The following is a 23,696-nucleotide window of genomic DNA, read 5'->3' on the forward strand; positions in this document are numbered from 1 at the left end:
TTCCATAAAAAACGGGAGCTCGTAAATCACCGCTTCCAGATCCAGCCATTTAGCTTGAATCGGAATGAAATTGAGAGATTTCACGTTGGATTCTCTCACACAATTTCACAGAATTCAACGCCCAGTCCGAAATCGAACCTAGGCTCTGATACCATGTTGGACTGTCCTGTTATGCAGTGATGTATTTTAGAAATGTGTATAGGAAGAAGAAGTTTAGAGAGAAAGTGAAGAGGCAGAGAGAGTTCTCAAAATATCTCAGTGAGAGCCAAAAATGCTCTACTGCATATATTCATTCTTTCCTCAACATTTACATGACTACTAGGAAGAAAGAAGCTACGTGAGCCTATGAGCTCATCATACCATTCATTACAAGACCCTATGAGATCTTGACACATGCTTACATCTGAGCCTAGCACAATATTATCTAATCTCAGCCCTTGATCACAAACTGATTTATTTACACTTGCTAAAGAAACACAACTTCAATTCAGTGTCTGCATTTTACTCTAAGTGGTAGTTTGAGGATGAATGTGCATGAACAGAACGATAAAAGCAATTATGTCATGCAAGTTACACAAGATTTTTAGCATACATGCACTTGTCATAGCACTGGAATTCACCGATTCCAGGAAACTTCCATCTACCATCACCAAAAGGATGTGCAGGATATCTGTGTGAGCAATGTAACAATGTTGCATAAGAAATCATTGGACTGGCTTCATACTCGTAGTTCTAGTGCAACTGTGACATACTTAAGTTCACCAGAAGGACCAAGACCAACACTAATTTATTCTATTACAGTTCCGATTAAGAATTCAAATTTCTTAGCGAAACTTGACATGAAATCTTCATAACAATGGAGGGCAGTCAGTTCGCAAAAGAGAGGAACATGGTCAACTCCCAGTGTAAGATAATCATCATTGGAAAATCCATTTTGGTCCCAATAATATATATGCTTATTCTGATCACCAATCTGGGACTGGGAGGAAAAAAAGAAGAGGTCAACTTCTTTATCTAGATTCAAGATTCAAACTGATAGGTGTGTAATGAAGGCCAAACTACAGTTTTTCTTTCACATCCCTTTGCATTGATAAACTTTTTAAGCACATCAAAGCTAAAATCAAGTATGCTGAAGAAACATTGATATTATCTGTAGTCATCCAAATGGGTTATGATTCTTCTGCTAGAAGAAGAGTTAACGTTTGAGTGAAAAGACAAGGCAACATGCAACTTTAAACCTAACCTGAGTCAGAAATCAGTTTGAAAAGCTCTTCATATAGAGACCAATCATATGCAAGAGGAGAGAAATAGAGATGGCCCTGAGATTTCAGGGTCCTTTACAAAAGTGAATTGGATGCCCTAAAAAGTACTAAGAATTTAATTTAATTTATTTTTTTGTTGAAAAAAAAATAATTTTAGTTTTCAATTGAGTTTCTATAAATTCTAATAGCACAAACAAATTTAACAAATCAACAAGTGGAAAGGTGGCGTATTGTTTTTTCTTAACTATTTAGAGGGTCAGGATTTGAATTTTATGTTATTGTGTGGAATTTTTATATTATTTTGTGGAAGCACATGCATTTAATAAAAATAAACTGAAAAAAATGATGAAGACGAGTTTCGAACCATCCCTATGCCGATGTAAAGAAGCAATAATAACACTTGCGCTAAGACTCACATTTGTAATATTCTACACATACAGCTATATATACGCATATGCATGCAAAATTGAAAAATCGGGGGCCCTTCCGTTTTGGGGCACCACTTGCACACCCTCAAGGCCGGCCTTGGAGAGAAACTCTCTACGATTCCCCACCAAACCTCAACTGCAATTAAGGCCTTCATTCTAAAACAACAGTAAATCGAGCAACATACAAGGTGTTTCTGTCTCACTTGAAAGGAAACTAAATTAAAAATATGAATTTATAACCATTTTGATATGTACATTTATATAACTTGAATTAGGAAGAGACCAAAATAGTTAGCTGCAACCTTGTAGCTAATCATACTCCGTCGTTTAAAAGAGTATAACAATTAAATTAGGGTAAATTACATTTTATCTCTTCAGGTTTTGTGTCGATTTCAATTCTGTACAACATCTTTAAAACATTTCAATTTCATACATTTACTTACCATTTTATTCAATTTCATACATCCGTTAGAAAATCTGTTAAGTAAACCGTCATCATCCGTTAGAAAATCTGTTAAGTAAACCGTCGTTAAGTGATGACGTGTCTGCCAAATTTGTTCGTAAAAATAATAATTTTTTATACATTTAAAATATTATAATAATTTATCCTATTAAAAAAAAACACCCATCTTCTTCCCCGAGCACACCCCACCCCACCCAACCTAACCCACCCCCTCCCATCCACGATCCCCATTTTCACCGCCTCCTCTCCCTTCACCTTCATCCCCCTCAGCATCACACCCTTCCGACCCGACATCGACCCTGTTTGGGTTAAAACTTGAACTTTGGGCTCAAAAGGGAGTTGGCCCAAAAGGAGGAAAGAAGCCCGAAGCTCAGCTAAAGCCCAAAAGGCAGAAAAGGGCTTCTCCTTTCTAGGTGCAGATCATTTGAACCACTTGCTCACCTACCTAGAGACCAAGTGATGTAGACCAGCCAGCTAATCAGCCCAAAAACACTTTACAGTGGTAGTACAAGTAAAAAGCTGATGAGTCATTGCCCTTCAAGCTGCATTCGGGCAAGATTAATGCTACAGGAGGCCAAGCTAAATTGTCTATAAAAGAAGAAAGAGAAATCAAGGATACTCAAATAAACAGACAAATACAAGCACAAACTCTGCTCAAACCAGATTTGCCTTCAACGAAGCTATAGTCAGCCCAAACCTTCATCCCTTTTGGGATCAACCCTCACCAGAAACCTTTGTAATAGCTCTGCTACCTTGTCTAAACCTTGTTGTAGTATCGATTTCCTTCTGTAAACTCATCTCCCTACCCCTCTTTCTAAGCTCTCAAACCCTTTGATAAACCACAAAGATAGGAAGTTGCAAGACGATCAGCCTTGCCCGACCCTCTTTGTTTTTGTCTTTTCCTTCATTAGTCTAGTAATATGTTGTATACTTCCAGTTGTATCCAAGTTATTTCTAGCAAGTTGATGATTAAAAAACTCTTCAGTTCTTGAATCCGATTGGAATCTGTCTTCACAGTTTAAATCAGATCTAAGTTCTAAGCTCTCGGGCATGTAAGATTGATCATTTAAAAGTCCTTGGTCTCAAGGCATAAAAAAGAACCTTATGTGGACTTAACCCATCCATGATAGTCCTTGATAAACAAGAAGTCCGAAGTTACTTGGGGCGTAAGTAATCGACCTATTTCTTAGTTTTATTTCTGTTATATTATGATTATCGTAGAACGTTTGAGTATAGAAAGAATTCTGATGGGAAGCCTCAAAACCTATATCTAAGGCCCTACAAAGGTACCTATTTGGATTCATTCTGCTCTTCGGGCTCGGGTAATTAAAAGTATAATAGTCATAACACTTCTGCAATCAATGAAACAAGCATTATATGTTCGAGTACTGGATTAGTTATTGACTGAGAGCCTCAAGGCCTACACCTAAGGCCCCACAAAGGCACCTGTCATAACTAACACGGCCTCTCGGGTATATATACAACTAAAACTCAGCATCTGTTTTACATCTGCCATGCTAAAGATGGCAGTGGCACGCCTGAGCACCTAAAAGTTAATCTTGATTGTGAGCCTCAAGGCCTATACCTAAGGCCCCACAAAGGCACCTTTCAAAGTTAACTTTGTCCTTCTCTTTCAGCCTTGCCCGACAAGCCCGCCAGTGAGCAGAAGCCTGACAGAAAGCATCAACCAGCGCCAACCTCTCAGGGATGAAGGAAAAATTTTGTCCTAGCTAAGAACAAGTATGAACATTTGAATACACATGCAAGCTATCAACACTTTAAAGTAGGCATGCATCCAAAAACAATTCATAAAACCCATGACTTTCAAAGCCTAGTATATGGTGAACCAAAATAAACTCTTTAACAAAATTAAAGAGAAGTAAAGATTTTGAGATTCTTTACCCTTGAAGCTCATCCTTGTTTACACAAGGGATTCACCCAAGTGGAGGGCCTTCAAGTCACCTCCAAGCTCCTTGAATCCTCCTTGTGTTTTCCTCCCTTTAGTGCTCCTTTGATGATTAGAGGAAAAAAGGATTTGTTCTCCAAAAACATCAAAAGCTTGATGTCTCTAAGTCTCTTCACCAAGGTTGTATATTGTGAAGATGATATGGATGACTTAGAGAGATTTTAGATGCTAGTAAAAATCCTCTAAGTGGCCGGCCTCTATGTAGAAAAAGAGAGAAAATGTTTCACCCAATTTCTATTAGAAAATCCTAATGAGAAAATTGCTATAAAGTTCCTTTTATAACATTTTCTTTGGTGAGTGGCAAACTTGTAATTAAGCAAGCTTGCCCATTCACCCTAATGGCCGGCCTCTCCTTGTTATTGGGCTAATTTGCCCATTTTGTTTTAGTTGTCATACAACTTAAACATAATGGGCCTTGTGGACCAAAACACTTTTGGGCCCCGAAACCCAAAACCAACATATAAGCCCAATACGAACCTTTCGTATAATTAATTAACCAATTAATTAATCTTGACCATTCTTCAATTAAACCATTTAATTGCTTATCCATTTCATATAATTTCTTCACTAACATCCTTATGTGGTGTGCGATCCATTAGGTTCCAATTAGCGAGGCAGTGGGCGATGTTACTCTTAACGATCGATTGTGAATTGAAACCACATTTCAATTCTCCCTTAAGATTAGTGTTTGCTAATCTTCAGGGCTTCCACAAACCATGAGTGACACCTAGCAGCATATCATGGTTACCCAAGCTAAGTAGAATTGGTTGGAGAACCTATCCAGTTACAACTACAATGCAATACGGTCCTTCTCTAATACAATACTCTTAATCACATTGTTTAAGTGATAGTTTGTTTCATGTCTACTATCCAATGTGATACTTTCCTATATGATTCCTTTGAATATGATTTGGAACAAACTTCCTAAGTCATATTCATATGCTTTGGCCAAAGACTTTAGAATCATATCTTAGAGTATTCTCCTTCCACCATGGAAGGTTAGAGATCCCTTGTTGTGCATTCATATGCCTACATGACTAGATAGCTTGACCCCAACAATGCCGTGGACAATCCGAAGGAATGCCATTGACATGATCAAAGATCAAGGACCTAACCATTAGACATCTATGATGCCTCAGGTCAAAGGACTACTTTGCATATTGCAACTTTAGAGTTCATACATGACATGTATGTTCGAACTCTCTTATGATCGACGTTCAGTGTACTCGATTACCTTTTCGAGCACCTATGTGTTTGTCTCAGTGTCCAACACCAAATGACTTGAGACTAGTTCATACTCACGTTTGAGTCAACATAACACATACTAACCTTAGCGGATTGTCAATGCCCAATTGGCAATCCTATGGCTAGGAACGTTTTAGGAATGAACATAAGAGAAAGGTCTCGATAATCTAACTCATTAGATCACTTATCTCTTAGAACAAATACATTCCTTGGATTCCCTTATTGCTTAAACACATGATACAATAAATAGTGATTAACAATAAGCTTTGCCCTTCATTAAACATATAAAAGTTTAATACAATAAGTATTCCAAAAGCTATTACATCAAATGAGTGGCTTTGTGGGCATACTTCCAACAAGGGAGTTGTGTGCTCGTCCGCTAGGAAACATCCCCAACGGAAATTCTAGCCACGAACATAGTTTTCGCACGCCCGGTGGGATCCATTTGATCAAAGAAATATGTCAAAACTGCCAGAAGATTTGCAAACTACCTTGTTGCAAATGTTGCAAAGATTGGAGAACGCCTCCGCAGGCTGCAGAAGAGAAGCAGACCTGGTTATAAGACCAACTATTCCTATATCTTTACCTCAACTTGGGAAAAAAGATGATAGGGAAAGAGATAGACTTAAAACCAGCTAGCCAGAGGAAGCAGTGGTGGACAAACCTGCAGATCCCTTCTCAGAGGCCCCAGTATGGCATAGGCTGAGAAGGGGAAAGAAAAGGTCACAAGGGAAATAGAAGAAGGAAGACTGGCTGACAAATCCACAAAAGGGGTGATCAAATTGCCCGAACATCAAAAAGCAGCCATAATCAAAGGGATGGTTCTGTGCAATAAATGCCAATGCGAGTGTGAGCTTGAAATACCACCAGCAGGAGTCCTCATGGATCACGAGCTAATTAGGAGGAAGGAAGAAGAAGAAAGAAAGGAGGCCCGTGAGAAAGTTAGACGAACTACAGGAAGAGATACTTCCCGAAGTGGTTTTCAGCGGTTAGGAGGCGATTCCCAACCTAGAGCTTTATTAGAGATATTTCGTAATCATGAAGTTTTTGAGGAGGCAGAAGTTAAGGATGCCAAAAAGCCAAAAGAGAGGGGTATAGAGCATTCTCAATACGGCCATATGGGAAGAGAAGTCAAGAGGAATGATAGGATAATAAATCCTATCAAGAAAGATAACCCTGCCCGCCTCGAGCGAAAATGGTATGTGGTTGTGAAAAATGGACAGCCCGTTAAACAAATGGGAGCCTCCATGGTCAGAAGGGTCCAGAGGCAACACAAAGCCTACATGAACTCTTTAAAGACCCCTGCGACGTCCAAAGCATCCAAGAATCAAAAGTTGGAAAAAACGTCATCTGGGGGGAGTAGTCAGTTCTGCTGGAGGAGTAAAAAAGAGGTGGAGAAGACTAATAGCAAAATAGAGGGCGAGGGAAACCATGTACTGCAAAGCCTACACCCTGGGAAATATAGGATCTTGAGGAGAGCTCAAGAAGATATGATCATGGTGCCAACTCCCAGATGGAAGATAGCCTATCATTAGTGGATCCTTTCGGTGAAGTTCCAAAGCAAACACCGTATTCGGGCATGAATCAACAAGAGGGGGCACCAAAACCATTGCTTCCAGAAGATGCGATGGCTTGGTTAGATGAGTTCATGGACCAGATCGGGAGCAAGAAATAAGAACTGCCAGAGCCTAGCAATTTTCATATCAACATGGCGTATGTGCTATCCGCCATGTTTGGTGCCAGACCCAACCAGCCCGCCACTATGGAAGGTGACTATGTGACAACTGAGCCAATGATGGCCCATGTCAGTGTTGAGGTAGCTGAAGAAGGAGAGTCGGGAAAAATTGAATCATCTGAAGCATCCAAGGATGGTCCTTTAAGGATCTATATAGATAAAATGGTGTTCAACCGCCCAAACATTTTGCTTGCCAATCATCTTAAGCCAATATATGTTACAGCTCATTTGGAGGGGGTGCCCTTCAAAAGGATTTTAATTGATGGAGGAACGGCTGTTAACGTACTACCAGCCAAGCAAATGAAAAAAATGGGGAGAAACACAGAAGATCTTATTCCTACGGACCTCACGGTTTCGAGCTTCTCGAGCGCTATCACCAAAACTTATGGGATATTGCCCTTAGAAGTTGATTTGGGGTCCAAACAAATCATGTTGGCATTCTTTGTGGTAGATTGCACTTCCACCTATGGAGCCTTACTTGGAAGGGATTGGATCCACCAAAGTCTTGCCATACCCTTCACTCTACATCAACAAGTGGTTGTTTATCATGAGGCAGACACAGAGGGACTAGACTTTTGGGAGATGGTAGAGGCCGAATCATGGCCATTTCTCCCCACAGCCAATGTTGCGGAAGCAAGTTTCTACAATCCCAACGTAGGAATTGTGAAATATTCAGGAGCAGATGAGAACGGCCGCCCTACCAAGGTGACGGCCCAAAAACTTTTAGAATAATGAATGCTCCTTACTAGAGAGGAGTGGGATAGACCATGCATCATCCCGACACCCCTACCCCATCAATGACAGAACAAAAAAGAAAAGATCAGGTAATGGCAGTCAGGTCCCTGATTAAAAGATTGTTGGTATATGGGAAAGGAAGAAAGCAAGAAAGGGAACTCTTAGACAAAGAAGAGCTGGAATGACAGCTAGGAACTCCGACCAATCAGGATAAAAGCAGAAAAGAGCTTTGTGGAGAAGAGTTGGAGATGGCCATACGAATGGCCGAGTGTATATATGACCTGGATGGGCCAGACGACTTGCCCGAGAGCCCGGAGTTAGTCAAATTTTTGTGTGTAGAACCTGATAAACCACTACCAGAAGTTCAGGATCCTTTGGAAGTTATTGATCTAGGGACAGAGGAAGATCCAAGACCAATACAAATCAGTAGTTTATTAGAGACTAATGATCGGGCAAAGATTATCTGTCTTTTCCAAGAATTTAAAAATTGTTTTGCTTGGCATTATACTGAGATGCCAGGTTTAGATTCAACCTTGGTGGAACACAGAATGCCCATCAATGAGGGATATAAACCTGTTAAGCAAGCACCACGAAGGATGTCAAAGGAGATAGAAGAGAAGGTCAAAGAAGAAATTGAAAGGCTAGTAAAAGCTGGATTTATTAGGCCAGCCAAATATGTAGAGTGGTTAGCCAACATTGTACCCTTTTTAAAAGCCATAACAAAAGCAGTACGATGTTGTGTTGATTACAGAAATATTAATGGCGCTACACCAAAAGATGAGTATCCCATGCCCATGGCTGATCTATCCATAGATGCAGTAGCAAAACACAAAGTCTTATCTTTCATGATTTGATTGGCCAGAACATGGAGGTGTACATCGATGACATCGTGGTGAAATCCAAAACAGAATAGCAGCATCTGATAGACCTCAGGTAAGCATTGACAAGAATGAGGATCCACAAACTGAAGATGAATCCAAAGAAGTGCGCGTTTGGGGTAAGAGCAGGCAATTTCTTGGGATTCCTGGTTCATCAAAGAGGTGTAGAAGTGGACAAGAACAAATCTCGGGCAATAATGGAGTCGCTTTCACCCACCAACAAAGTGCAACTCCAGAGGCTGCTAAGCAAAATTAATTTCTTAAGAAGATTCATTTCCAATTTAGCAGGCAAGATCCAACCGCTGACTCATTTGTTAAGACTGAAGGATAAAGAAAATTTCGAGTAGGGACCACCACACCAAAAGGCTTTTGACAGTATCAAAGCCTATTTGACTTCTCCACCAGTGTTGGTACCACCTCAAAGGGGAAAACCCTTAAAGCTATATATCTCTGCTTCAGAGAAATCAATCGGGAGTTTGTTAGCTCAAAACAATGAAGGTGGCAAAGAGCAGGCGGTGTACTACCTCAGTAGAATTCTGACCGAGGTAGAAACAAGATATTCCCCAGTAGAAAGATTGTGCTTAGCTCTGTATTTTACTGCCAGTAAGCTGAGGCATTACATGTTACCTTGTCGCGTGCATATCATCACCAAGACAGATGTGATAAAGTATATGTTGTCGAAACCAATGCTAACATGAAGGATTGGGAAGTGGATTCTAGCATTATCAGAGTTCAGCTTTCAATATGTACCCCAAAGGGCAGTCAAAGGCCAAGCAATTGCCGACTTCTTGGCGGAGCATCAAGAGTCTCAAGATAAGATAATCAATATCCCGGGAACCCTGGAAGTTACTAGTGTTTGGATCTCGCCAAGCAAAGATGTCTCGGGCAAAGAGGAGTGGGTCCAACAAGAGATAAAAAGAGTGACTGGCCTTTGGATTACTCCTTGGAAGCTGTATTTTGATGGTTCTTACACTCAGAAGGCTTCTGGAGCTGGGATTGTAATTGTGAACCCTCAAGGGGTTTATCATTACTCATTTCTCCTAGATTACCAAGGGAACACCAATAATCGGGCAGAGTATGAAGCTTTAATAATTGGTTTGGAAATCTTGATGGATCTGGGGGCAGTGGAGGTAGAGGTCTTTGGTGATTCAGAGTTAGTAATAAACCAGCTAAATGGGGAGTTCAAGTGCAGACATATCACCATGGTGGGGTATTACTTGGCGGCCACGCAATTGCTGAGTTATTAGGATTCTGAGATATCAGTTAATCATGTTCCCAGGGGATCCAACCTAGCGGCCAACGAGATGGCGCAATTAGCCTCAGGCGTACCAATACAGGAAAAAAAATATAGGGTAGATGTCGAGATTCAAAGAAGAAACCTTCCTTCTATCCTGGAAAGAGGATTTAGTCTGGATGTAATGGTTCTAGAAACTGAGATAGAAGATTGGAGGTCGCCCATCATTCATCATTTAAAGGATCCCTCTTCACCCACAAGCAAGAAGAATAGACAGCAAGCAACCAAGTATGTCTTATGGGCGAAGAACCTGCTAAGGAAAACTCTAGAAGGGTTACTATTGAAATGCTTAGGCCAAGAGGAATCCATGAAAGTGATGGCTGAAGTACATGAAGGAGTATGCGGAGCACATCAAGCTGGAACGAAGATGAGGTGGTTGCTTAGAAGGTATGGGTATTTCTGGCCCGACATGGAAAAAGATTGCAAGTCCTATGCCCGAGGCTGTGAAGAATGTCAAAGGCACGGACCCCTCTAACATGTGCCTTCAGTGCCTTTAAATCCAGTGGTCAAGCCTTGGCCCTTCAGAGGATGGGCAATGGACTTCATCGGGCAGATCTATCCAGCTTCTAGTAAGGGGCACACTTTCATAATTGTAGCAACGGATTACTTCACCAAATAGGTAGAGGCCTCGGCCGTAAAATCCATAACCTCAGCTACAGTCAAGAATTTTATTGAGACCAAGATTCTGTACATATTTGGGGTGCCTGAAACTATAGTAACGGATCGTGGGCCATCTTTTATTTCAAAAGAAGTTGAAGAGTTTGCAAGCAAATACAAAATAAAGATGATTTAGTCTAGTCCTTACTACCCACAGTCAAATGGCCAGGCAGAATCCAGCAACAAGATTTTGGTAAACATTATCAAAAGAATGGTGACAGATAATTTGAAAAAGTGGCACGAAAAGCTGGGGAATACTTTGTGGGCATACCAAACTTCTAAGATGGCAGGAACAAGGACAACTCCTTATGCTTTAACTTTCGGGCAAGATGCAGCGCTTCCCATGGAGATCAATGTAAGTTCTGTCAGAATTCAAAATCAGTTTGGGTTACACAGTGAAGAGTATATTGAAGCCATGTGTCAAGGGATTGAAGACTTAGATGTAGCCCGAATTGAAGCCTTGAACCAGATTCAGGAAGGAAAGAAAGCTGTTGCCCGAGCTTATAACAAAAAGATAAAGATAAAGTCTTTCAAGGAAGGAGATTTAGTGTGGAAGACAGTCCTCCCTCTAGGAGCTCAGCTTAGGAGCTTTGGAAAATGGAGCCCGACATGGGAAGGTCCTTTCATGATTAGTCAAGTATTAGGCAATGGAGGATACTACTTGGCGGACCTCAGAGGAAATTGGCAGAAACATCCCATTAATGTTAAATTCTTGAAAAAATATTGTCCTACATTATGGGATGTTAGAGATTGTTATATTGAAGAGGATGTAAGATAAAGAAGACTTCGGGATACAAAGTGTAGTGTTTGTTCATCAATTATTCAAGAAGACAGAAAGACAAAAGGGTTGCTAAAATAATGTTCATTTCATTTCGACAAATTGGTGAAATTTACAACAGATTCAGTTCTGATGTGCTATGTTCGATTCCTTCTGGATGCAACGATGTCTCAGCTGGTTTTCCAATATCTTTATGGATAGAATCCGATCAGGTGATCGAGTTGTGCGGCTAAGATGAGCTTGGTAGAGGATCCTCAAATAGAGTCATCACCATATATGATGCTGAAGCCCGACTTATCATAGCAACGAGCAGGAAGGCAAGCCTTTAGGAGGAAACCTCCTGACCAAAGGTGTTGGGGATAGCGGGGTGTTTGACCAAAGGTGTTGGAGATAGTAGTTATTTGATGAAAATCCTTTTTCTCACGAAAATGGAGTTTTAGGAAACCCCAATTGAATTCGAACGAACCCATTTTCCAGTTTTAGAAGAAAACTGAGAAGGCAGAAACGTCTGAGGGTGATAAAAGAGAAGGCTGAAGAGGATCTGTTGACTGGACATGAGCAATTTCGAGTCTGAATTTATAGAAACCTCAGAGGATAGCTCAAAGGTCATGAGAAGAGCAAGAGATGCAAGATTGCATTCGTCCTGTAGAAAACACAAGTTCCGAGAGGAGGTGTACAGACATGCGTCTATTCAATCAATATTGGCGCCTGAGATTGCAGCCTGAATATTAATTGAAGGGGGCATTATTTGGGTTAAAACTTGAACTTTGGGCTCAAAAGGGAGTTGGCCCAAAAGGAGGAAAGGAGCCCGGAGCTCAGCCAAAGCCCAGAAGGCAGAAAAGGGCTTTTCCCGACTAGGTGCAGATCATTTAAACCGCTTGCTCACCTACCTAGAGACCAAGTGGTGTAGACCAGCCAGCTAATCAGCCCAAAAGCACTTTACAGTGGCAGTACAAGTAAAAAACTGATGAGTCATTGCCCTTCAAGCTGCATTCGGGCAAGATTAATGCTACAGGGGGCCAAGCTAAATTGTCTATAAAAGAAGAAAGAGAAATCAGAGATAAGGACACTCAAACAAACAAACAAATACAAGCACAAATTCTGCTCAAACCAGATTTGCCTTCAACAAAGCTGTAGTTAGCCCAAACTTTCATCCCTTTCGGGATAACCCCTCACTAGAAACCTTTGTAATAGCTCTGCTACCTTGTCTAAATCTTGCTGTAGTACCAATTTCCTTCTGTAAACTCATCTCCCTACCCCTCTTTCTAAGCTCTTAAATCCCTTGATAAACCATAAAGATAGGAAGTTGCAAGACGATCAGCCTTGCCCGACCCTCTTTGTTTTTGTCTTTTCCTTCATTAGTCTAGTAATATGTTGTATACTTCCAGTTGTATCCAAGTTATTTCTAGCAAGTTGATGATTAAAAAACTCCTCAGTTCTTGAATCCAATTGGAATCTGTCTTCACAGTTTAAATCAGATATAAGTTCTAAGCTCTCGGGCATGTAAGATTGATCATTCAAAAGTTCGTGGTCTCAAGGCATAAAAAAGAACCTTATGTGGACTTAACCCATCCATGACAGTCCTTGATAAACAAGAAGTCCGAAGTTACTTGGGGCGCAAGTAATCGACCTATTTCTTAGTTTTATTTCTGTTATATTATGATTATTGTAAAACGTTTGAGTATAGAAGGAATTCTGATGGGAAGCCTCAAGGCCTATATCTAAGGCCCTACAAAGGCACCTATTTGGATTCATTCTGCTCTTCGGGCTCGGGTAATTATAAGTATAATAGTCATAACACTTTTGCAATCAATGAAACAAGCATTATATGTTCGAGTACTGGATTAGTTATTGACTGAGAGCCTCAAGGCCTACACCTAAGGCCCCACAAAGGCACCTGTCATAACTAACACGGCCTCTTGGGTATATATACAACTAAAACTTAACATCTGGTTTACATCTGCCATGCTAAAGATGGCAGTGGCACGCCTGAGCACCTAAAAGTTAATCTTGATTGTGAGCCTCAAAGCCTATACCTAAGGCCTCACAAAGGCATATTTCAAAGTTAACTCTGTCCTTCTCTTTCAGCCTTGCTCGACAAGCCTTGCCCGACAAGCCCGCCAGTGAGCAGAAGCCCGACAGAAAGCATCAACCGGCACCAACCTCTCGGGGAGTTGTGTGCTTGTCCGCTAGGAAACATCCCCAACCGAAATTCTAGCCACGAACAGACCCGATTTTCGACAGTAACGCCGCCATGAAGTAGTCCGGGAACGGTAGCCCCAAATCGATCTCGCTCATGTACAACACGCCTCTGTCGCGCGCCTCATCAGGAAGTAATCGTGGTTCTGGGCGAACAAGAAGCCGGCTGCGGCGGCGTGGCCTTGGACCGCGACGATCGTCGAAATTGGGAGCAAGAGGAGCGTGACGACCACCGGCTTGAAGGCGATGACCATTTGAGTGAGGCGGGGGTTGGAGGGACGTGATGTTGAGGGGGATGAGGTAAAGGCAGAGAAGGCGGTGAAAATGGGGATCGTGGATGGGAGGGCAGGTGAAGAGACTGGAGGAGAGGGAGGTGGGTCTCCGGGGGGCGGGAAGATGGTTTCTGGGGGGTTGCGGGTGGGGTGGGATGGGGTGTGCTCGAGGAAGAAGAAGGGTGATTTTTTTTTAATAGGATAAATGGTATAAATTTGACAGCCACATCATCACCACGTCATCACTTAATGGTTTTTTTTAAGGGACAAGGATTGTCTGCCCTCTTATTTTGTGTGGTCACGGTTAAGCCACGTTAACATTTTATATTATTTTTTTATAAAGATAATAAGACAAAAATGAATAGTAATATAAAATGTTGACGTGTCTTAACCGTGACCACACAAACAAGAGGGTATGGAAGGGCATGGAAAACAGGAGGGCAGACAATCCTTGTCCTTTTTTAAGAGATGTATGAAATTGAAAAAAAATAATAAGTAAATGTCAGAAATTAAAATATTTTTAAAATGTTTTAAGGAATTGAAATCGACCTCAAACCTGAGATGTAATTTACCCATTAAATTAAGAATGAAATTGCATCATAGCCTCATCAACATAAAGTCATAATAAAACTTACTTCCTAATCCTTGGACGACGGCAATATCGAGGACCTCGAATTCTCTCGTGCATCCGTACTGCAAGCAACAAATCATCTAATTATCACACAAACACATTTATACGATCCAATTTCAACATTCAAAAGCAATAAACTAGCTCAAAAACTTCTCGTCAAATCGATTAAAAGCATTCGTGTTTAAATTTCATTGTTTTGAATTTCTCAGCAACCCAACTGAACCTAGTCAAGTATTCACTTCAGTAAACTCTACAGAAGCTCAAAAAATTTATAAATTTTCCTGCGTTTTCTCAGGAACCAAACAGACAGTGCAACTCAAAAGAAAACGGAAAAAAACCGTAATTGTGTGAGATAAACCTGAGAATACTGTTTCGGCGGTTGGGCTTGTCGTCAAAACTGAATTCTCTGAAGCAGAAGAAGCTCCTCCTTGCTGTTGTGCATTTGCAGACGACTCGCCCATTGTCCCCCATCACAGAGAATCTCTCAGCGATAGAGAGGAAATCCCACTGTTTGTAATTTTCATTTGCAACTGAAATGTACTGACTGACTCTGTGTGTTGTGTTAATTTTGGGTATCTGTTTATTTTTGTGACCCTTCACACACTTATTTCTAGTTCTCACACATTACTTATTAATTTATGTCATTTGATTATTTCAATTGATCGATAGCCAGGAAATAATAGAGGTGTGTGAAAGGTAAAAAAGATGTGTGTGGATATCACCACCCAAAATTATCTTTGTATGTACTTTTTAGTTGTCAAAAGATATTTCCATTAGGATAATATCAGGTAACCAAAATTATAAACCAAATTCGCAAATATGTTATCAATAAAAAATAAACATTTGATTTGATTCCTAATTTTCAAGTATTGAGTTACGAATCAACTGGCCCTTCAGATTTTATGCTTGTTAGTAAACACGCAAAACGTTGAGAACTGGGTGAAAGCTTGAGTTGGTTCTCCCCCATAAACCTAATGGAAGTCTACTCCCACTACTTGGGAACCTCCTGATATTCATTGGTATAAGCTTAATGTTGATGGTTCAAGATTGGTGCGGGTGAAGTTCTCTGCCAATTTGGAACAAGAAGATCATATTGATAGAGGTGTTTGTTGTCACATTGTTCTAACAAAATATGGTTGATAGCTATTATCCTCTTGATACTTGATACAATTGTGAGTAGATGCAAAACTTCGATGAGTCAATTGTTAGATGTGAGCTGAGCTAAGCATGAAGCATGTTTTCAGGGAGCTTAATTGTGTTGCCCATCAGTTGCCAAATTGGAGTTTTAATATGGATCTCGGCAACTTTGTCTTCAATAACCCCATATGCAACCTGCTTGGATTGGATCAACTCTCGTAGATGATTTTCTTGGCGTTGCTAAGCTGCGTTTTTCTTGTACGGATGTTTTACGTTAGGTTCTTCAAATGTCTTCATTTTAATGGAACTAAGATTAAAATGGAATGACACCAAAATACAATTGGAAAGTAGAGAGTTGGAAGATAAAACTGGAACAACTGATTGATTTCCTTCTTATAAGAACAAGCAAAGTGCAAAAATCTGAAATTTGATCGATTTCCATCTCGTTACTTCTTACTCTTCGTAACCACCAATAAATAAAATTAAAAAAATTAAAAAAAAAATTTCCCTCATCGGACACAAAGACATAAGCCAAATTCTCAATGTGTATGTAGTCATCTGCACTCTCAACATAAGCTTAAAAAAAAAAAAAAAACAACTCATTATGTAAACCTAACACCCTTTTATATGTACTCTCAACCTAAGACATTTGACCCCTCCCCAACTTTCTTAGTAGCTAAACGAAACCTTTCAGATGCCTTTTCGCAGTTAAGCTTTTATACCAAAGCCAGACATTTTCTAGTGTAACAAGTAATGTCACCTAACCATTCCCATCCAAATGAAATCCATAAAAGAGTGCAAAAGAGAATTGAGCATTTGTTACATAATGAGCTACTGGATTTTTCCCTATACTTTTCTCGTACCCGAGAAATGCAAGGACAAGAAAGGCGGTATATTCAACCGCATCAAACAGACCATAAGCGAGCACAGCTGCCACCCCAAGTTTTGCAAGTTTTGAACTCATTTCAACGGAATTTGCCTGACGAAAAATGTCAAATTATGAAGAGGATTACAAAGAGGAAAATCCAATTTATACGACTAGAAGGTTCATATTCTTACACATACAAGAAATTAACAATTCACTTAAAAAGAGAAGAAATATCAGCAAAAATGTTGGAAATTTGTATATTCATGTGAAAGCAAAGGGAAACACGTGAAAAAGTAGGGCAAAAGCAGCATATTAACAAAATTCTAGAGATTAACATCCCAAGGGTTGCATAGAGCTCTCACACAACGACTTAATTGAACGAACCCTTTGATATTCCAAACTGATTTCTTGGTACAACTTACACTTTCTACAAACATGAATTCCTTCTATATATACTTGATCAATCACTTGTTCCTAAACATTCGGTTTGACACGAAAATTGTCTCTATGCATACATGTATCATTAAGTTCACTCATTATTCATACAATATATCACCACATTCAACTCATAACCACAGCTAATTAATCTTGCATTCACCAATGTGTTAAAGGTTTACAAAAATACAACATCGAAGACTTTGAAAACTTGTAAATGCAACTAAAGGAACACTTGAGTGAAACTGAGACTCAGTAATGGGTTTTGTGGAGAAATGCAAATACAAGGAGCTGCAAGAGGAGGATGAAGTTGCCAAATTCTTGGGGAGGAATCTGCTTTTGTGTTTGCCTTTTTCAGTTGTTTTTGTTCTGAAAATCCATACGGATATGGACCATCTAATTCACCATTTATGCCTGAATACTGAAAACCATTCCAAAATTTTGATCACCACACCAAGCTCTTCCTCAAATTCAATTACGCACTGTAGTTGTTGACCCTAAAAACTACCAAGCCTATGTGGCGCGCAGGCCGAGTAATCTATAAGCTAACTACGTCCTTCGGTGAATGCGGGGCGTGCCAACTCGTCGGCCGAGCTCGGCCGATGAGTAAATTTGTTGATGTTGCGTTGGGTGCGCTGCGTCTTGCGATTGCGGCCGAGGAAGGAACGCGTCTCGGCCTCTTGGGTTCTCGAACCTGAAGACAAGGCTACTATTCTTACGAAGTTCACGAATCGCCGTCGTCGGATTCGAACACAGTGATGTTATTCGTCAGAGTAAACTCACGCCGAATCGACACCAAAGTGTAAGGGCACAAATACTCAAAGCCAATATAAGTCTTAATAGTGAACGTGGTTCGGCCGTCTGAATGCCGAACTCTAAATCCCACTTGAGAGTATCCAATCATAAAATAACTCGGCATACAATGCGCCGAGCTCAGTAAACTGTAACACCTCACTTCGCCGAGAAGGCTAATGAGATGACCTCAATCAATAAGGATTCAGGAATCCTTCTCGACCGAGACTTGGATAGGTAACCAACCGTCCTCACCGCAGTGCTGTTGATGCCAACGGAAGATGCTGCGAGATCGGCTAATTCTACGGCGACAGAGCTATCTATGCCAACTTAAGATATCACCGGTTGCTTTCACAGTGCTGTTGATGCCAACAGAAGATGTGTCAGCGAAAAGAGAAAATAAAAAATCTCAAGAGTTGTTGAGAGAGTTTGCGTAGGGCAGTTGTGTGTTGAATTGGAGAGGGCTTGAATGATGCACATCCTCCTCTATTTATAGCACTGGATACCTTTAAGGTCGAGTTAAAACGCTACTCAGACTAGGTCTTCTTCTCCTGATCAAACATCAACTCGACCAGTCCTATTTTCACTATAATTGTGAACCTAGTCCTTTATTGAGCTGGATTCACTTCCGGGTTATTAATCTTGCCGAGACTCCTTATTGCGACAGGACTCGACTTGTCTTGCAGCATGACCTAACCGACCTAGGTTTGGAGGCCCACGAACTAAACGATCCATGGTACCCTTGTCGTAAGGCCTTCCGGGCCGAGAATGATTCTATACTCGGCCCAAACTGATATTTTGGGCCCAAACATTGCCCCCTCGCTTCTGAGGTCCTCGACCTGAATTCTTTGGTCGAGTTCCGACTTTGAAGAAGCGAATCTAATACTCAGAACCCAAATACTCTATTTCCAAGGCCCATTTATTGAGCACGATTGCACGATCTTGATCCTGCTGACCAATACACCACGTGGCATCCCTTAACACGGCCAATCCCTAATAATGACGCCTAAGGCGTGCAGCTCCCTGAACCGTCATGCCATCATGACCTTGTTGCTGAACATAACCATGCCACCTCAATCCGCGAGCCATTCATCATCGTACAAACGTCAAAACATCTTTCGCCATAAATCTCGCCGCCACACGCAATCGCGCGCCCCCCAAAACATGAAACCCTCGGTCTTCTCAACTGGATTCTCTGAATGTTCATAATGATTAGCGAATTCTTCAGTCGATTTTACCCTTCACTTTGAATTTTGAACGATTGCTCTTCCTTTCACAATTCTATAAATACCGAAATTCTCTCATTTGTACTTCATGCTTTCAAATTCTCTGAAATTTCTTCCCTCGCTCTCCAGTGCATCTCCTCCTTCCAGATCTTCGTCTTCACATCTCCTAACCCAGAAAAACTCCTTTCGTGTCGCATTTTTAACCCCCTTACAATGGCTTCCTTTATCTCCAAGCTTTCCAAGGAATGTGACCAATGTCAGAAAATTATTGATCGAAGTTCGATCAAAACCATACGGTTTGAAAGTGACATGAGCACCCCTCATCAAATCTTGGGTCCTCTCTTTAAAGCGGCAGTACCGTCAACCATCACAGGAGCACTGCCTATCATCCTTGCTACAAGGGTTCGAATGGTCGAAGTGGGATGTGGCAAGGCCTCAAGGCTCTTGGCCCTCGACCATTATAACCTGGGCAGCCTGGGTTGTACGAATGGAAAAGCTCTTCGGCGAGCAATGGAAAGCCCTAGGCATCTACGACGCCATTCACCTCTCATCTATGGATATCATCCTGGACAAGGAACTCCTCCTAGCGGCCTTATGTTTCTGGTGTTCGGTCACCAACACTATGGTCCTCCCTCTCGGCCCCATTGGCCCCACCATCCTTGATCTTACTGCCATCTTGGGGACTTCCCCAACTGGAATCCCAATCGAAGCTGCCCTCTCTAGGTACCCATCGAACCTTAACTTGAAGGCGCTATTCGACAAACGGGCCCTGGAGACACTAAACGATGAAGGCCAAACACCCTCGAAAGAAGAGGATCACAAGCTTCACAAGAACTTCTTCAACTATAACACCCTCTATCTCCATTTTGCCGGCCGAGGAGAAAAGGCCCTGCGAGAAGGAGAACACGAGGCTTTCCTCTTCTATTGGTACAACAAATTTATCTGTTGTATCAAATCTAATAAGTGTCTGGTCGAGAATATGCCAGTGGCCGAAGCCCTAGCTAGCGGTCACACTCTGGCACTCAGCCCGGCCATTCTCGCCCATCTCCTTCGCTGCTTGGCCGAAACGACCCTAGATAAGGTTGATCCGCAGCAGAATGGTCCCCTATGGGTCTTATAACTCTGGCTACAGGTTTACTTTGCTCATCTTCGACCGACGATTGCTAATTTCTTGCCTAAGGAAGCACTCAGCCCTCAGCTGGCTTTTCGGCCAATTCCCCCTCACCAAGCCGAAGAAGTGTTCAGATACTTTTTCGCTCTTGACGATCTCTTTAATGACGAGTTCTTAATCTGTCGTTGTCGAGAATATCCTTCGTCGATCAAGCTTTCTACATCAGCGTGGGGCACGGACGAAGATGCTGACCTTCGTCAATCCTAGAGGTCTTTAGTGCTTGCCCGCGACCTACCTCTCGGCTGTGAGGGTCGTCGAGCAAGTTGGGAAGTGTATCATCCCAACTTCCTCGCTTGGCAGATTGGCTACCTCCAAGGTTGCCCGGTCCCCCTTTTCTCCTCACGGTCCGTCCTAAGCTGCAGACGCGAACCTGGCTCCTCAGAAAATATCCCGATATTTCCATCGAAATCGATATCGATATTGATAATATCTCGATATTTCCATCGAAATTTCCGTGTTCTTGGACTACCGATATTTCTGATATCATCGATATTTAATACCTTGGTCCTAACACAGTGCAATTCGATTTCCTTCTTTAGAGTAAAGTAATTAGAATTGTATAATATTATAAATATAATAAACAAAGCATAGGGCCACACATTTATAGAAGAAACCGATTGACTGATAGAATTATAGACATTAAATCGCCTCCGTCATTTTCCTCCTCTCGCCTTCCTCTCCCTCATCTCCCCCTCGTCGTGTCCCTCCTCCTCTCTCCCTCTCTCTGGAATCAATCGGTACTCGAAAAGGATAAAAAGATATGAAATGGTGTTTAGGTATGCAACTTTTCGGCCCTTTGTTTTCTATTTTTAATTTAATTTTTACCCATTTCTGAAATTAATTCTTGCTATTTCTTCTGTGTATTTGCTGAAATTTGTGTTCAACTAATATTAGATGTGAATTTACAACTAAAAGGATAAACTAACTTCAGCACGCCTAATACTATCTTCTCATAAAACCCTTCCCGTGGGCGACTCCAAGTCTCAAATTTCAAACGGTACGAGGTTTGTTTTGAACTCAAAGTTTGCACTTTTTTTATTGTCCACTCATTCACCCGCCCATAAGAGTTGCACCCTTTGTTTTATTTTTTGTATTTTCTTGGGTTTGCTTCTTCTACTGTGATTCTGTGTTTTTAATTTTTCTGGGTTCGGCTTCTTTTGTTATTCCACTGTCTATTTGCTTACCAAAATAACATTTTTTTCTACATTTTGTCATATTTCATTGCAATATCAATAAAAGTTCGTATTTTAAAATCTCACTGCAATTTTTTTGGTTATACTGGTGGTGGGTATCTCTAATTATGCCCTGAAGGAGGAAGGCAAAGAGAGGATAGACCTGGGTTTGGGACACAAAAGGGATCTTTAGATTTCTGTAAAAATACTTTGTGCCTTTTTGCTATTGGTGATGAGTGTTCATGAATATTTATGCTTTAATATAGCTGTTACAGGAGCAAGTTGTTTAACTAAAATCCTAAGAAGATTAGGGTAGAGTATGGAGGACAAACGAATAAAGAACATTCCGGATGTCTCATTATTGATTGTCTGAATCTCTGCAATCTCTGAGATATATTTGGGTTAATTTTAGAGTGATATTCGTCAGGGTTCAAGAAAAACTTTGCTGCACTGCAATATAGGAGTATCTGGGTTAAAGATTTTTTTTTTTATTTAAGCACTTAGCTTCTGGATTGCATGAAATCAGTATTTAAAGAAATTTTATGTATGAGAATGCATTAATAGAATTTTTTTTCGCCTAAAAAATTAACTCACAGAGCTTCCTGTAAGTTATTCTTAAGCTTTTAATTTAATTTTTTTTAGAATTATTGTCATTTTTTTTATCTCTGCTGCTGTTTTTGATTTTTTATTTTGATTTTTTTTTTATGCGATGTTCATCTGTGTAGGCACTCAAATTAGTTTTTGGAGTGCATCTTGATCAGACCACCACAAAAGAGAAAACGGAAACAAAATTCAGAGCCATCAAAACAAGCAAATGCTGGTCTGTCCTAAAAAAGGTTAGTTTGTGTAGTTTTGAAGAATATATGGAAAAAGAGAATATTGATCATGATGTAGAATCTAATGTTAATGTGGTTGAAAAAGATAAAATGTTGCATGAAAAGATCTCGGAACTCATTGACAAAATATGCAGCAGTAAGCTGAGTTGATAAGGCGAAACAAGGAGAAGTGTGAAACAATTGAGCTGCTTTTGTCCCATGTGCATAAGCTAACGGATCAACAACAACAACAAAGTCTTTTCCCACTAAGTGGGGTCGGCTATATGAATCCTAGAACGCCATTGCGATCGGTTTTGTGTCATGTTTTCCGTTAGATCCAAGTACTCTAAGTCTTTTCTTAGGGTATCTTCCAAAGTTTTCCTAAGTCTTCCTCTACCCCTTCGGCCCTAAACCTCTGTCCCGTAGTCACATCTTCGAACCGGAGCGTCAGTAGGCCTTCTTCGCACATGTCTAAACCACCGTAACTGATTTTCTCTCATCTTTCCTTAAATTTCGGCTACTCTTACTTTACCTCGGATATCCTCATTCCTAATCTTATCCTTTCTTGTGTGCCCACACATCTAACGAAGCATCCTCATCTCCGCTACACCCATTTTGTGTACGTGTTGATGCTTCACCGCCCAACATTCTGTGCTATACAGCATCGCCGGCCTTATCCTCCTATAAAAATTTTCCTTGAGCTTCAGTGGCCTACGACGGTCACACAACACGCCGGATGCACTCTTCCACTTCATCCATCCAGCTTGTATTCTATGGTTGAGATTTCCATCTAATTCTCCGTTCTTTTGCAAGATAGATCCTAGGTAGCGAAAACGGTCGCTCTTTGGTATTTCCTGATCTCCGATCCTCACCCCTAACTCATTTTGGCCTCCATTTGCACTGAACTTGCACTCCATATATTCTGTCTTTGATCGGCTTAGACGAAGACCTTTAGATTCCAACACTTCTTTCCAAAGGTTAAGCTTCGCATTTACCCCTTCCTGAGTTTCATCTATCAACACTATATCGTTTGCGAAAAGAATACACCAAGGAATATCATCTTGAATATGTCATGTTAACTCATCCATTACCAACGCAAAAAGGTAAGAACTTAAGGATTGTTGATGCACAAAATCAGTGAGGACTTTGGTACAACAGAAAGTATTAAGTTTATGATCTTCGCTAGATTGCTCCGGTCATTAGTGTAGATAAGTATGTAAATGGATAAAGACAGGAAAGCAAACACAAGATGTACGTAGTTCACCAAGATTGGCTACGTCCACGGAATAGAATAGTTCTCATTAATTGTGAAGGGTTTACACAAGTACGTAGGTTCAAGCTCTCCTTTAGTGAGTACAAGTGAATGATTTAGTACAAATGACATTAGGAAATATTGTAGGAGAATGATCTCGTAATCACGAAACTTCTAAGTACCGAAGTGTGGTATCGTTTTCACTTGCCTTATCTGTCTCATAGGTAGATGTGTCATCTTCTCTGGAAGTACTCTTCCTCCATCCAGGGGTGGTATCTTTAACTA

The 23,696-nt window shown here is 40.8% G+C and overlaps 2 protein-coding genes and 1 long non-coding RNA gene across 5 annotated transcripts in view; 2 read left to right on the forward strand and 1 right to left on the reverse strand.

Moving 5' to 3' along the window:
• Positions 1-15,056, reverse strand: part of LOC126614698 (inactive beta-amylase 4, chloroplastic-like) — a 57,250-nt gene extending 42,194 nt beyond the window's left edge. The window contains exons 1-3 of one of the 3 annotated variants that reach the window (XR_007620488.1): positions 1,244-1,312; positions 840-973; positions 593-741 (exon numbers count right to left, since the gene is read on the reverse strand). Coding sequence is in view for 1 of the 3 variants with exons in the window: in XM_050282355.1 (XP_050138312.1) it covers positions 14,548-14,605; positions 14,902-15,004 (161 nt within the window). In the remaining 2 variants the exon portion in view is untranslated. Of the gene's footprint in view, positions 1-592; positions 742-839; positions 974-1,243; positions 1,313-14,547; positions 14,606-14,901 lie in introns of those variants that run through there. The other 2 variants (XR_007620489.1, XM_050282355.1) reach the window with 2 other exon arrangements.
• Positions 1-23,696, forward strand: part of LOC126614691 (probable LRR receptor-like serine/threonine-protein kinase At3g47570) — a 56,358-nt gene that overhangs the window by 15,801 nt on the left and 16,861 nt on the right. The window lies entirely within an intron of this gene.
• On the forward strand, positions 20,973-22,566 carry LOC126614712 (uncharacterized). Its single transcript, XR_007620497.1, has 3 exons — positions 20,973-21,169; positions 22,070-22,180; positions 22,318-22,566. It is a non-coding gene; the product is annotated as an uncharacterized LOC126614712 (long non-coding RNA).

This window comes from Malus sylvestris, chromosome 3 (genome assembly GCF_916048215.2).
Source record: "Malus sylvestris chromosome 3, drMalSylv7.2, whole genome shotgun sequence".
Classification (NCBI taxonomy): Eukaryota; Viridiplantae; Streptophyta; class Magnoliopsida; order Rosales; family Rosaceae; genus Malus; species Malus sylvestris.